Here is a 12739-nt window from a genome sequence, read left to right on the forward strand (position 1 = left end):
ATTGATAAACACATTGTCTAATATGTATGAAAAACCTTCAGCGATGAATAAAGTTTTCTTGATTCGGTAGTTGGTGAATCTAGAGATGAAGGAAAGTGGCTAGTTAACTAATCATGTTAATGAGTTCAATTCAATCATCACAAGGTTGATTTCGGTTAACATTAGATTCGGGGATGAAATCCAGACACTAATATTATCATCTTTGCCGTTAGTTGGTCTGATATATTGACAACAGTTAGCAATTCAGCAGAAACTTCTAAGCCAACATTCACGTTTTAATCATTGGTAATGATATGCGCACATGAAGTTCCTAAGAAACTTCGAGTAATATCCTAAGTAAGTACCGAAGACAGAGGAAGAGGGTCCAATAAAAGAGATAAGGTAGATGAAGATTGATTTCGAGAAAGAGAGGTAAACATAATAACATGTGGGATGTTGCCTATTGGCAAGAATCAGAAAGCATTGACATGCATTAGAAAGCATTACAAGGATTCAATAAGTGTTGCCAATCATTTGGTAAAAGGTTAGGCACTTTGTGAATCCATTGCTTATGTGTTGAATGTGCTTAAGCATTTGGAGAATGTGTTCTTGGAGTTGAGAAAGTGATGTTATGTCTTGAGAACGTGCTCTTAGGTGAATGACAGGTGGCCATGCACATCACTCACAGTTGAAGATTCTAGAAGTAATTGCATGATATCATGTGATTGGTTGATTTAGTTTAGAGCCTAATTATGGATAAGCCTAAACCATTAGAATTATGGTATTCTCATACTTTCCTATAAATAAGCACATATTCAAATCATTATTTCGTGGCTAGTTTAGTGAACACAGTCAAGAACAATAATTATGAGGTTGAAAACTTATCCTTTAGAGCAGTTTGTCAGCAAAAAGATTATTTTTGTTTAAGAGTTTTTTTGTGAGTAATTGTAATTGTTTTTTGAAGTTAATAAAATCATTTCTCTCTCGTGACGTATGTCACTTTGATCAAACAACGTTAAATACTCTATTCAATTTTATAGTTTTTCATTTGTAGATTTTTTTTTTCAAAAGTTTATTCCACGTATTTTACATAAATCATCTATCGTGTGTATTAGGGATGAGAAAAGGAACCGACCCGGCTGGAACCTGCTTGAATTGGACCCGGCCTGGGAACCGAAGTCGGCCGAAATTAAGAACCGAACCGGACCGTCGGTTCTACCGGTTCCCGGTTCCTATCGGTTCTTGCCGTGTCTTCATTGTTGGAACCGATCATCGTGAAATAGCAACATATGATTCCGGTTTTTGCCGGTTCTACCGGTTTCCGGTTCCAAAAATCCACAAAAATATCGTCCTGGTCCCAGCCCGACCGGTTCCGGTTCCGGCCGGTTCCCCGGTCCAAATGCTCATCCCTAGTGTGTATGAAGTTGCTTAACTTGTTTAATTGAATTCCAACATGCAGTTTATTTCGGGCCAGATTATCCCAGTAATTTTGTCATGCGTTGCTTGCTTTCTTAAAGTTGTATTATATCACAGGATGTTTTATACCTTTCGAAACCTAATACAGTAATTATTATGACAATAACTATACGCTTTTAAAGTTTGATTATAAAACTATAAAGTCATTAAGTCCCGGGGTTACTCAAATAGAACAAATATGTTGGATAAAATGATAGTTTATTTGTCGACGTTAATGTGCCTTGTAATTTGTAAAGGCAATGTTGTTTAACGTTTTCCTTCAAACTGAGGAGTAAGCTTTGGTATGAACAAAAATATAAACCATAAATATACATAAGGATTTTATTATCTGATTAACAATCGATTATTTCTGTTAAAATACATATTTAGCCAATGGTTTTATAGAGGAGAAGATGACCGAAGTTTATTAGATATAGAAATACACATATATAGCTGATAGTCCCGAAACTATTGGGCCAAAAGTCCACTAAAGGGATGGTTAAAGCCTTAAAGGCTTCAAGCCACAAAGTTGCAACTGGTGTGCGTTTGTTAACACAAGTTTAATTGCAACCCAGCCAAAACAAAATAAGAGTCGAGACTTCCATATGGAATTAAAATCTAAATCCACAATGCAACATTTAAAAATGCCTCACCGTTATATTAAGCTTGATAATAGCTCTCAAATTCTGTATGTCAAGAAACTCTGTTGTCATGATTCCATACCCCCTCACAAACCGAAAATAACCTGTTCCTGAAACAACTGAAAACTCTCTTTCTTTCAGCACAAAAGGATCGGCTCCCTGAATCTCGAGTGTGCTCCCTTTATACTCCCCATCGGTGAACATGACAGAAAAGATCATGAACAAAGCCTTCCCATCTAGCTGACTGTTGATGTACATACCTTGCGCCCTTCCAACTTCTTCAGACTTGGGATCAGGGCCTACAGTTACTGGATCATCATGTGCCAGAAGGGTCCCGAAATGCATGATGCTAGTGGTGGGCCCCTCTTTTCCGGCCACTGTCATTGCTGACTTGTCATCACCGGTGAGGTAGTCATGCACATAGAGAACAAGATTGGTTTGCTTGTATTTGTTTTTGGGACAGGTGTAGACCCAATAGAGAAGAGGAATAGCAATAAGCGGGATGGAGAGTGAAGCAAAAAAGAGGGGATTTGTCATGGTTTTTTGGTATTGGGTATGGAGGTTATGTTTGTAGTTTTTGGTGTGTGTTTAAGTGTTAATAAAGATGCTTTGATTAGTGTTTAGAATCTGTTAGCGAAGGAAAATGACAAAAGGGTTTGATTCTTTTTCTTACAATATTAATTGTTTATTAAGTATTATGTATTATTTTAATTTTAGCGCATAGTGGCGGAATATTTTATGTGAAAAGGACATTAAGTATTGCCTTGTATAATTCATCGATGGTAAATAGGGATGCGGATTGTTTAGGCTAAATAAAGTGTATCGATTAGATAAAAAAAATTGGTTGGTTTTGTTATCTGAATTTTATTATATAGTTTAGCATAGTAAAATTTTTTAAGGCTATGTTTGACAAAATAAAATATAGCTAAAAAGTTAGCAGCTTGGTAAAAAAAAACTAGTTGATAATCAATATGTCATATAACATAGTAATAAAATATCATAAACCACATGTGCATAACATAAAAAACAACCACAACCTAACTTGACAATTAGATAACATCAACCGCATGACATTACCAACAATAACTATTACAACTTGATGTCGTAACCGTATAACATCAAACAACATACCCGGCCCAACTATAGGCGATATGAAGGCCCAGGGCCTCATGTGCTAAGGGCGTCAGTATAACCCAAGTTCTACTTATGTATATAGGCCTTGTACCTGTGTTTTATGTATTTCCGTACCAAGCCCCATGTATTATATGAGTGTATCTAAAACAATTAAATATGTATAAACATTTGAGAAATTTGAATTTATAAGAAAAATAAGAAAAATATTGAATTACTAAAATTAAAGTGTTTGTTTTTTCTCTTTTAAATTTAAACAAATCATTTAGATAAAATAATCAAAACAAATTAATGAGATTTTATTTTCAAATTTTGAAGTTATAAGGAAAGACCATTAATGAAATTGATATGCATTTATTATTAAATCTTAAATATTACTAAAAGAGAAACCTTATGATATCATCTTAAATAATCTGGACCATTGATTGTATTTCAATCTTATTTTTTCCACTCTTAGATCAAATTGCTGACATCATCTTCCCCCATATGAAAAATATTTAATTCCAATAAATGCTTTCCAATCATCAATCCATAATTTACATTCGTTGAAATGGAATGTATTTAATTCCAATAAAAGTTTTCTATATTTTACATCTTGAATGTTCAGTTATAAAGATTTTAATATGGTCAATTTTAAAAACATATTACTAACAAATCATTTCAATCAATGCCTTAATATCAACCATTAATATAAATCCGTTTATATTAGTAAACCATTAATATAAAATCTTTTTTTATTAGGAAATAATTAATACCGAAAAATCATATTCAAATTATCACATACATATACGATTCACCATTGAATCCGCGACTCGCATTTATTTTCAATCGTTTCTTTTCTTCAAACTTTCTCCTATAACATCGTTAATATTGCTTATAACTTCCATCATCATTCTCTGCTATAAACATTCGCTCTTGTGTGCTAGAAGGTCAGTACCTTCTTTCGCTTTTTATATTTTTTTCGATTATTTTTTATTCCTATATCAAATGTATGTATTCATATATTTCGATTTTCTTTGTCACAAATTACATGAAATCGGTTAACTACTTTCCTGAAACTTTTCAAATAAATATGAAAAGATATTAAGTACCTTTAACAAAACAAAAATTAACTATCTTAGGAACTGACATTAATTACGAAAATGTTACTTTTATATATTAGAGATGATTATGATTTCTTTTTTTTTTTAATTTTTATGTCATAAGAATCCGGTTAATTTTGGCATGATTTTAAAATATCATTGAAATTATTATGTTTTTGTATATCATATCAACCTACTTTTTTATCTTTGTATAGTAACAATAAAATTTATTAATTTACACAGCAAATATAGATATTTCAAATTTTGTAATATTATTATACCTTACAAAATACAACTCCCTCCAGTAATTTCATCCATAATTTCAACAAATTTAAATTTGTATTTTCTTTATATAATTTTTTTTAATGATCGTGATTTTTTTTCTCCAAAAGTATATCAAACATTTACGTCTTAGATAATGCTGCCCTATTATAATTATTATTTTCCAAAAGTATATCAGGAATTTGATATAATAAAAGAAGTGAATGTTAATTAAAATGAGATATATATTCCATAATTATTACATGAGTTTCTTAAAAAAATTAATATCAAGTTTAAAGTGAAATTTCAGAATACATACAAACGATGATGTTGTATAATGAAATATACAATTGAATAGACTGAAAAAAAAACTATTAAAGCAGTCAATCTTGAAAATAACATAGTTATGAAAAATTATAAAGTAAGATAAAAATTATTAGATATTAGGAGATTTGTAAAAAGTACATTTAGTAAAAGCGTTAGGGTTATTAGAAAAAATAAGACCGTTAAGATTAGTGAAAATACAATATATAAACTAAATTATCACAATAGTAATGAAATGTCATTATTTGATATTTCATATAATTGACAAATATATCAAATTACATTGATGATATACTAAAATTATTCAAAGTTGCGCCAAAACTAATGCAAAGTTCTTGCGAACACTAATAAATAAGAACAAACATAAAAGCTAGCATTTATATTTATAATCAATTTAAAATAAACCAATCATGATTTAGAAAAGAATCTCCATTGATGATATACTAAAATTAAATCTATATAACATTTAACATTTTATAAATTATATTACATAATTTTATCTGAATAAATGAAATAGTTGTTAATATTTAATGTAATAGAAAAAACGGTATATTGATTGTCAATATATGTTTAAATTAGGTAACATTATTATGCAAGGAACGTCTAATTAAAATGTTTATAAATATATAAATATCATAACTATATGAGACGAGGAAAGTCGTTCAACTAATAAAACAAAAAATGATGTCTACAAAGAGATCTTTCAATAATTATATATATTTATCGTTTTTCAATGTATTTTCTACACATTTCAATAATACCAATAACCATATATTTTTTTTATAATCATTATACAATATCTATAAACGGTTATATGTTTTTTTATGCGTTTCCCGCGTTTAACGCGGGCTATAATCTAGTTTAAATACTATATGAAATTTAATAAAATAAGAAAACCACAAAATTACATATGGAATATAAATTAATTCAAAATAACCACAAAATGACATGTGGTAAAATGAATGAGAGTGTGACAAGTGGCAAAAAAAAACCTTCATTTATTAAAGAAGATTATAACTATAGTTAGAGTTGTAAAATATATAATGAAAACAATTACATCATGAATTGCAATTTGGATTTAAGTATTGCTCTTTATTAGTCAATACACAATACTTTGTAGTATTTTGCACATCATCTATTTCCTCAAATATTATTGTATATGTGTCAAACTCCCTGATCAACTTATCTAATACTTTACGACCAATGCAAATCTTCCACGTGTACAAGAAATCAGTGTTCCATTATTTAAGATCTCATCCACCTATTTTACCTCAGCAACGTGGCGTATCTCTAGCCAGTGGCTCTCTGTAGTAACAAAATTACCAAACACCCCCAACAAACGATGCTTTTGGAAATACATTGAAGGGCAAAATCGTCGTTTCAATCTTCACCCACCTCAAATCCCCGCCAAGACGTTTGTGGTGTGTGTGAGAAATGAAGCTATCTTCCTCAAAACAACACTTTCCTCTGTTTTCTCCTTCTAATGGAGCCACCTCCAAGTTACACTTCACCACTCTCATTAAACCCTCATTTACACATTCTCACCTCCAATTTCCGTATGTACATGCTCTCGACGCTTCTTCCTCCGCCGCCGCATCGTCTCCGGCACCGGTACTTCGCGAAGATGCAATTCCTGTCGAATGCGATGATACTGGAAGTGAAGACGCAGAGGAACAAACATTGGAGGAGCTACTTGTCGTTCGCAGGCCGGTGATGGAGTCTACCGACGATGGTGAGTATGGAGAAGATAACGACGTGGAAAGTGAGATCGAAGTAGAAGAAAGTTCGTCTTCCACGTCGACGTCGACGTCATCTGTGATTGATGTTAATTTATCTAAGTTTGCGATGAAGATGCCGATTTTTGAGCCGAAGAGAGTTGGTTCTTCGAGCTCCGGTGACAAACCGCTCGGTGTTAATTTAGATCTGGCGTTGTATAGAGCTAAAGTGTTGGCGAGGAACTTTCGATACAAGGAAGCTGAAGAAGTTCTTCAAAAGGTATACAATTCAGTCAATTGTAGTAACGATTATTCTGTTAGAATCGATTTGATCCATTGTTGATGCAAGTAGCTAATTTCGGTGCATTAGATTAATTTTGACTTGACAATTGACATGCTTACAAAGTTTTTGATGATCGTATTAAATTCAAATACGTTTCTTTATAAATCCAGGCAAACTCCCATGAAAGACACTTAGATCATTCAAATTGAGTACACATAAATACAACTAAAGATGAGATAAAATGCTATTGTAAATGCTCTTGATCTGCTGCCATTTCTGTTGTGAGAAGCTCTTGTATTTGTATATATGATGTTCCTAAGATATTTTTATACAAAATTCAATGGTGTGAAGTGCATATCAATTTGGCCTGAAGATGGGAGGTCTTATGTGGCACTAGGGAAGATATTAGGCAAGCAATCAAAATCAACCGAAGCAAGAACAGTCTATGAGAAAGGTTGTCAAGCAACACAAGGCGAAAACGCCTACATTTGGCAGGTCAGTTTTGCTATTTAAGCAAACTCTTGGGACTATTGTCAATCCTAATTCTTACATACATTTTCTTATCTAAAACCAGTGTTGGGCTGTTCTTGAAAACAAAATGGGAAACATAAGAAAAGCTAGACAGCTATTCGATGCTGCAACAGTAGCTGATAAGAAACACGTTGCAGCATGGCATGGATGGGCAGTTTTGGAATTAAAAGTTGGAAATGTGAAAAAAGCTAGATATCTTCTTAGTAAAGGACTCAAGAATTGTGGTGGAAATGAGTACATTTATCAAACACTTGCAATGCTTGAAGCCAAGTCAAACCGGTTTGACCAAGCTCGATACTTGTTCAGACAGGCCACTAAATGTAACCCCAAAAGTTGCGCCAGCTGGCTCGTAAGTTCTCTTTCTTACATCATCTGAAATTTCATAAAGTTGAAGCCTTTGAGATTCGAACCTGTGTCCTCTTCATTAACAGAAATTAATTGTATTTTATAGACTAAAATGAATTTTACTAATGCAGGCATGGGCTCAGCTTGAGGTACAACAGGAAAATTACCGTGTTGCCAGACAGCTTTTTGAGGTAACAAATTTGATGATTTGAATTTTATTTTGGACAAATGACATAAAAGACACTATATTTTCACTTTTTTCTCTCGATGGATTACTTTTTGTTCCGGATCGAACATCACATTTTTCAATTTTGTCCATTTCAGCGGGACCCTCTCTGGGTACCGGTTTGCCATGCTGAGTTGGAAAATACGATGTCAAAAACGGAAAAAGTGAAAACACAGTGTCTTTAGAACAAAAATCGAAAAAGCAGTGTCAAAATTGAAAGAAAATGAAAACATAGTGTCTTTTGTGACACTGAATAAAAATGAAAAGGTCAAAACATTAAACAAAATTGGAAAATGCGATGTTTATTTAAAACAAAACATAATGCAGTATCAAAATCGAAGAAAGAGAAAACATAGTGTCTTTAGAACAAAAATCGGAAAAGCAGAGTCGAAACCGAAAGAAAATGAAATCATAGTGTCTTTTTTGACTTTGAATAAACATGAAAAGGTCAAAACATTGAACAAAATTGGAAAATGTGATGTTTATTTAAAACAAAACATAATGCAGTGTCAAAATCGGAAAAAGTGAAAACATAGTGTCTTTAGAACAAAAAGCGGAAAAACAGTGTCAAAATCGGAAAAATTGAAAACAAAGTCTCTTTTATGCTATTGAACAAAAATAAAAAGGTCAACATTTAACAAAATTAGAAAATGCGATGTTCGATTTAAAACAAAACATAATGCATTGTCAAAATCGAAAAAAGTGAAAACATAGTGTCTTTAAAACAAAAATCGGAAAAACAGTGTCAAAATCGAAAAAAAAATGAAAATATAGTGTCTTTTGTTTGTGATAATGAATAAAAATGAAAATGTCAAAAAATTTAACAAAATTGGAAAATACGATGTATGATTTTAAACAAAAAATAATGCATTATCAAAAATGGAAAAAAATGAACACATAATGTCTTTTGCACCATTTGCCATGGTATAGTTTTTTTTTTCAATAATAAATATGAAAGAAATGCTACTTATTGTAGAAAGCTGTGGAAGCTAGTCCAAAGAACAGATTTGCATGGCATGTATGGGGAGTTTTTGAAGCAAATGTTGGGAATATTGATCAAGGAAGAAAATTACTAAAAATTGGTCATGCATTGAATCCAAGAGACCCTGTTTTACTTCAATCACTTGGGTTGTTGGAATACAAACATTCAGCTGCAAATCTTGCTAGAGCTTTATTCAGAAGAGCATCAGAATTAGACCCAAGGCACCAACCAGTCTGGATTGTAAGTATATTAGCAGCATTAATTTTTCTTTTTTCCATTAAAATAAATAATTCTTTAAAATGTAGTGTAATTTTGATTTTATTATTTTAGGCTTGGGGTTGGATGGAGTGGAAAGAAGGAAACATCAAAACAGCAAGGGAACTTTATCAACGAGCATTATCGATCAATTCAACAACCGAAAGTGCTGCGCGCTGTCTTCAGGTATTAAATTATTTTATTTTTATTTTTGTTTTTTTCATTTTCAAAAAATAAAATTAGTTTCCATTTATGTGTGAAGGCATGGGGTGTTTTAGAACAGCGAGTTGGGAATTTATCAGCTGCAAGAAGACTGTTTAGATCATCATTAAACATAAATTCCCAAAGCTATGTCACATGGATGACATGGGCTTCTCTTGAAGAAGATGAAGGAAACTCCATACGTGCTGAAGAAATCAGAAACTTGTATTTTCAACAGGTATTTATTTGATTTTTTTAGTCAAATCATAAGCAACACCCGTTAAATTTGTCTTTTTTCTGTATTTAGTAATGATTAATTAATTGTTGATAACAGCGTACGGAAGTGATTGATGATGGGTCATGGGTGACTGGAGTGTTGGACATGATAGTAGATCCAGCTATTGATAGTATAAAGAAGCTACTCAACATTGATCAGAATTCATATAACAAAATGCAAGATTCTTCCACTAATGAAGAAGGAAATGGTGTTGGTGAAAATAAGACACAAGAAAGTGGAAGTGGGTTTAATTTGGATGGGTTTATCAGAGAAAAACTTTCTCTTGATGCATCAAAATTAGATATAGATTTAGAATCAAAATCTAATAATTTTGTCGAGAGGAAAAGCATGTCTCTTAGAAAAGTTTGGAGACCAAGTAAAAAGGTGGTCTCCGTATAATAAGTCATTTGATCAAAATTACTTGGTATCTAATGTCTTAAGTATATGTTTGACATCAACCATGATAGTTAAAAGATACATTCACAAACAAACTGTCTGAAACATTCATCCATTAATACAGACACCAGTTTTGCACCCATGGAGGAAATACATTCTTCATAGCAAAATTACAAACACTTTCAAAGTCTTGTCTGATTTTTGGCTTGATCATGATTGTTCATTGGTGAGCTCAAGGAGTGACATGATGGGTTTGACATAGATTCCAATGGTATGCACACGAAAATCCTCCAAATGATGACTTTAGTCCCAAGTCGTAGCTGAATTTTTTATAAACAGGAGGCTTTGGATACAAAGATGTAGCAGGAACACCACCCACATTGCCCCCACAGGGCCCACATTTGCGTTTATTGGTACCAAATGTAATGGAAACCAATCCTCTATCGCCAATCTCACCGCTTACTGAAGTTAAAAATTCTGATGGATAATCAAAAGTCACCTGTAATTTTAGTTTGCTCCTTGATCAATAAAGAAACTATTTCTTCCATACAATGTTAAGAAGACTTGGAAAATGTAATAGTAATACTAACCATATCAAATTTCAAACCCTTGGGTTCTCCATGAGTTTTTGAATGAGATATCTTCCCATTTGAAAAATGAAAAGTATACAAACTGGATCGAATTGATCGAAACTTCTCCATGTGAGATTAGAATTTGCACAGTTTCAGTTTGCTCACATTCATCCCAGGATTGATATCCATTCGTTGGTTAACCCAATTTCAACATATTCCTCCTTTGGCAGTGACACATAGTAAGAGGAGTGATCCATATTATAATAATGATTCATTTATAAATTTTATCATTAATTACAATATCATTCTACAACTATATTCCAGAAAAACAAAAAAGTTTAAGGTATCAAGATAATGCTAATGATGACAAATTGGGTAAATTTTTTTGGGTATTCCACAGATTAATTTTAAGCCATTACAGTATTGCACAACTATCAAAACATATAATAGAGTAATACATTTGATTCTGAGTCTCATTTCATCAATTTCTCACAACATATAATAGAGTAATTAGCCATTACATTACTCGTGTAGAGAAAGCACAAACAGAAACTTCAACAATTCTGTCAGTAACTCAGTAAGAGCATTGGCATACAAACTACAAATAAAGCACAGATAGAAACTTCAAATGACATATCTCATGTGGGACTGAAGTTTGAACCATTTAACTGATTTTCAAAAAAATATACTGTTTCAAGATTTGCCAAGAGCCCGATTTCTGGAGGTATTAGGCTGGAAAATGGTTATAATCAAAATCAAGATAAACAAGTTTTGACAGGTTACTAAACCCTGCTGGGATGATCTCAGAAAAAAAATTGTTAACGCTCGGTTCTTCTAATGTACCTGTTACAAGAGCTGACAAAAATCGACCCAACCCACCAACCCAATCCAAAATTAGCAAGTTGGATTGAGATTTTCAACCCATTTAAGTTCAATGGGTCAACCCATCTAACCCATTTAATTAAATAGGTTGGGTTGAGTAAAAATTATCAACCCGTTTTCAACCCACCAACCAATTTAACTTTAATTTATATTTAATTTAATAATTATTTAAATATTATCATGTATTAATTTAAGTATTAGTTTATAAATTACAATGTTCGTGTTATTATTTATGTTTTAAAAAATGGAATCGTAATTCCTATATTTTTTTCTTGGTATTGACAACAGTAGCCACTCTTCAAAATCACTTAGAAATTACATATATTCAATGTTCTTTGAACAATTTCTTTGTATATATGAATTGGAATTGTGCTTTTGTCATACTTTGAAATTTTATTTACGTCTATAACTATTTAAGTGGCGTAATCTTTAGTTCATTAATTAATTAATTTTTTATTTTAAATGGGTCAACCCAAGTTTAACCCATTTATTTAATAGGTTGAGTTTCAACCCGACGACAACCCATTTATCTAAAAGGTTGGGTTAGGTGAAAATATCAACCATTTAAAAGGTTGGTTTGGGTTCAAATCTTCAACCCAATTAATAAATGGGTTGAACTCTTTAACCCAATTAATAAATGAGTTGAACTCGAACCCAACCCAGTCGACCCATTGCCAGCTCTACCTGTTAGAAGAAAAATCTTACTTGTATTGGTGACAGATTTAGTGGGTTAGGTTCCTTCCGGGCCCCGACAGCCTCTAAGCTCCAAGGTGAAGTCGGTGATGCAAGATTGCAGGTTAATCGCCAGTAACCTCCAATGTCACACCCCGAACAAGGACGATGGAAACGTCCGGGGGCGGATGACGTCATTTTATAATATCATAACAATTGAATATGAATGAAACATAGCAACCAAACATCATACATTTAAAGATACCAACATACATTGTTTACAGATTGTATTTGTTCACAAATTTACACAAAAGTGACATAAAATATGATGTTCCAAATTAGCAAATATCCCAAAATCCATGGCCCAAATACCTGCTCACTGTGTTCCTGAGAATACAAGTCATTTTGAAAAGCGTCAACTAAAAAATTGGTGAGTTCATAAACATATTTGTATAAAAAGGTTTGTAACATCTTTGATTGTAACAATTTGTAAGACTCCAGAAAATCCAATATTTTATGTAAAAAAATG

The 12739-nt window shown here is 32.2% G+C and overlaps 2 protein-coding genes and 1 pseudogene across 2 annotated transcripts; 1 reads left to right on the forward strand and 2 right to left on the reverse strand.

Annotated features, from left to right (window-relative positions):
* Positions 1 to 1777: 1777 nt before the first annotated feature.
* On the reverse strand, positions 1778 to 2642 carry LOC111883010 (dirigent protein 1). Its single transcript, XM_023879369.3, has one exon. The coding sequence runs from the start codon at positions 2610 to 2612 to the stop codon at positions 2073 to 2075; it is 540 nt and encodes a 179-aa protein (XP_023735137.1). The 5' UTR covers positions 2613 to 2642; the 3' UTR covers positions 1778 to 2072.
* Positions 2643 to 6263: 3621 nt separating this feature from the next.
* On the forward strand, positions 6264 to 10226 carry LOC111882993 (protein high chlorophyll fluorescent 107). The gene is made up of 8 exons (XM_023879350.3): positions 6264 to 6868; positions 7223 to 7366; positions 7446 to 7751; positions 7879 to 7938; positions 8950 to 9195; positions 9286 to 9396; positions 9473 to 9649; positions 9746 to 10226. The coding sequence occupies exons 1-8, from the start codon at positions 6308 to 6310 to the stop codon at positions 10085 to 10087; spliced, it is 1947 nt and encodes a 648-aa protein (XP_023735118.1). The 5' UTR covers positions 6264 to 6307; the 3' UTR covers positions 10088 to 10226.
* A 90-nt stretch (positions 10227 to 10316) lies between these two features.
* Positions 10317 to 10870, reverse strand: LOC122194805 (jacalin-related lectin 40-like; annotated as a pseudogene).
* Between the last annotated feature and the right edge of the window lie 1869 nt (positions 10871 to 12739).

Source organism: Lactuca sativa, chromosome 6 (assembly GCF_002870075.4).
Source record: "Lactuca sativa cultivar Salinas chromosome 6, Lsat_Salinas_v11, whole genome shotgun sequence".
NCBI lineage: Eukaryota > Viridiplantae > Streptophyta > Magnoliopsida > Asterales > Asteraceae > Lactuca > Lactuca sativa.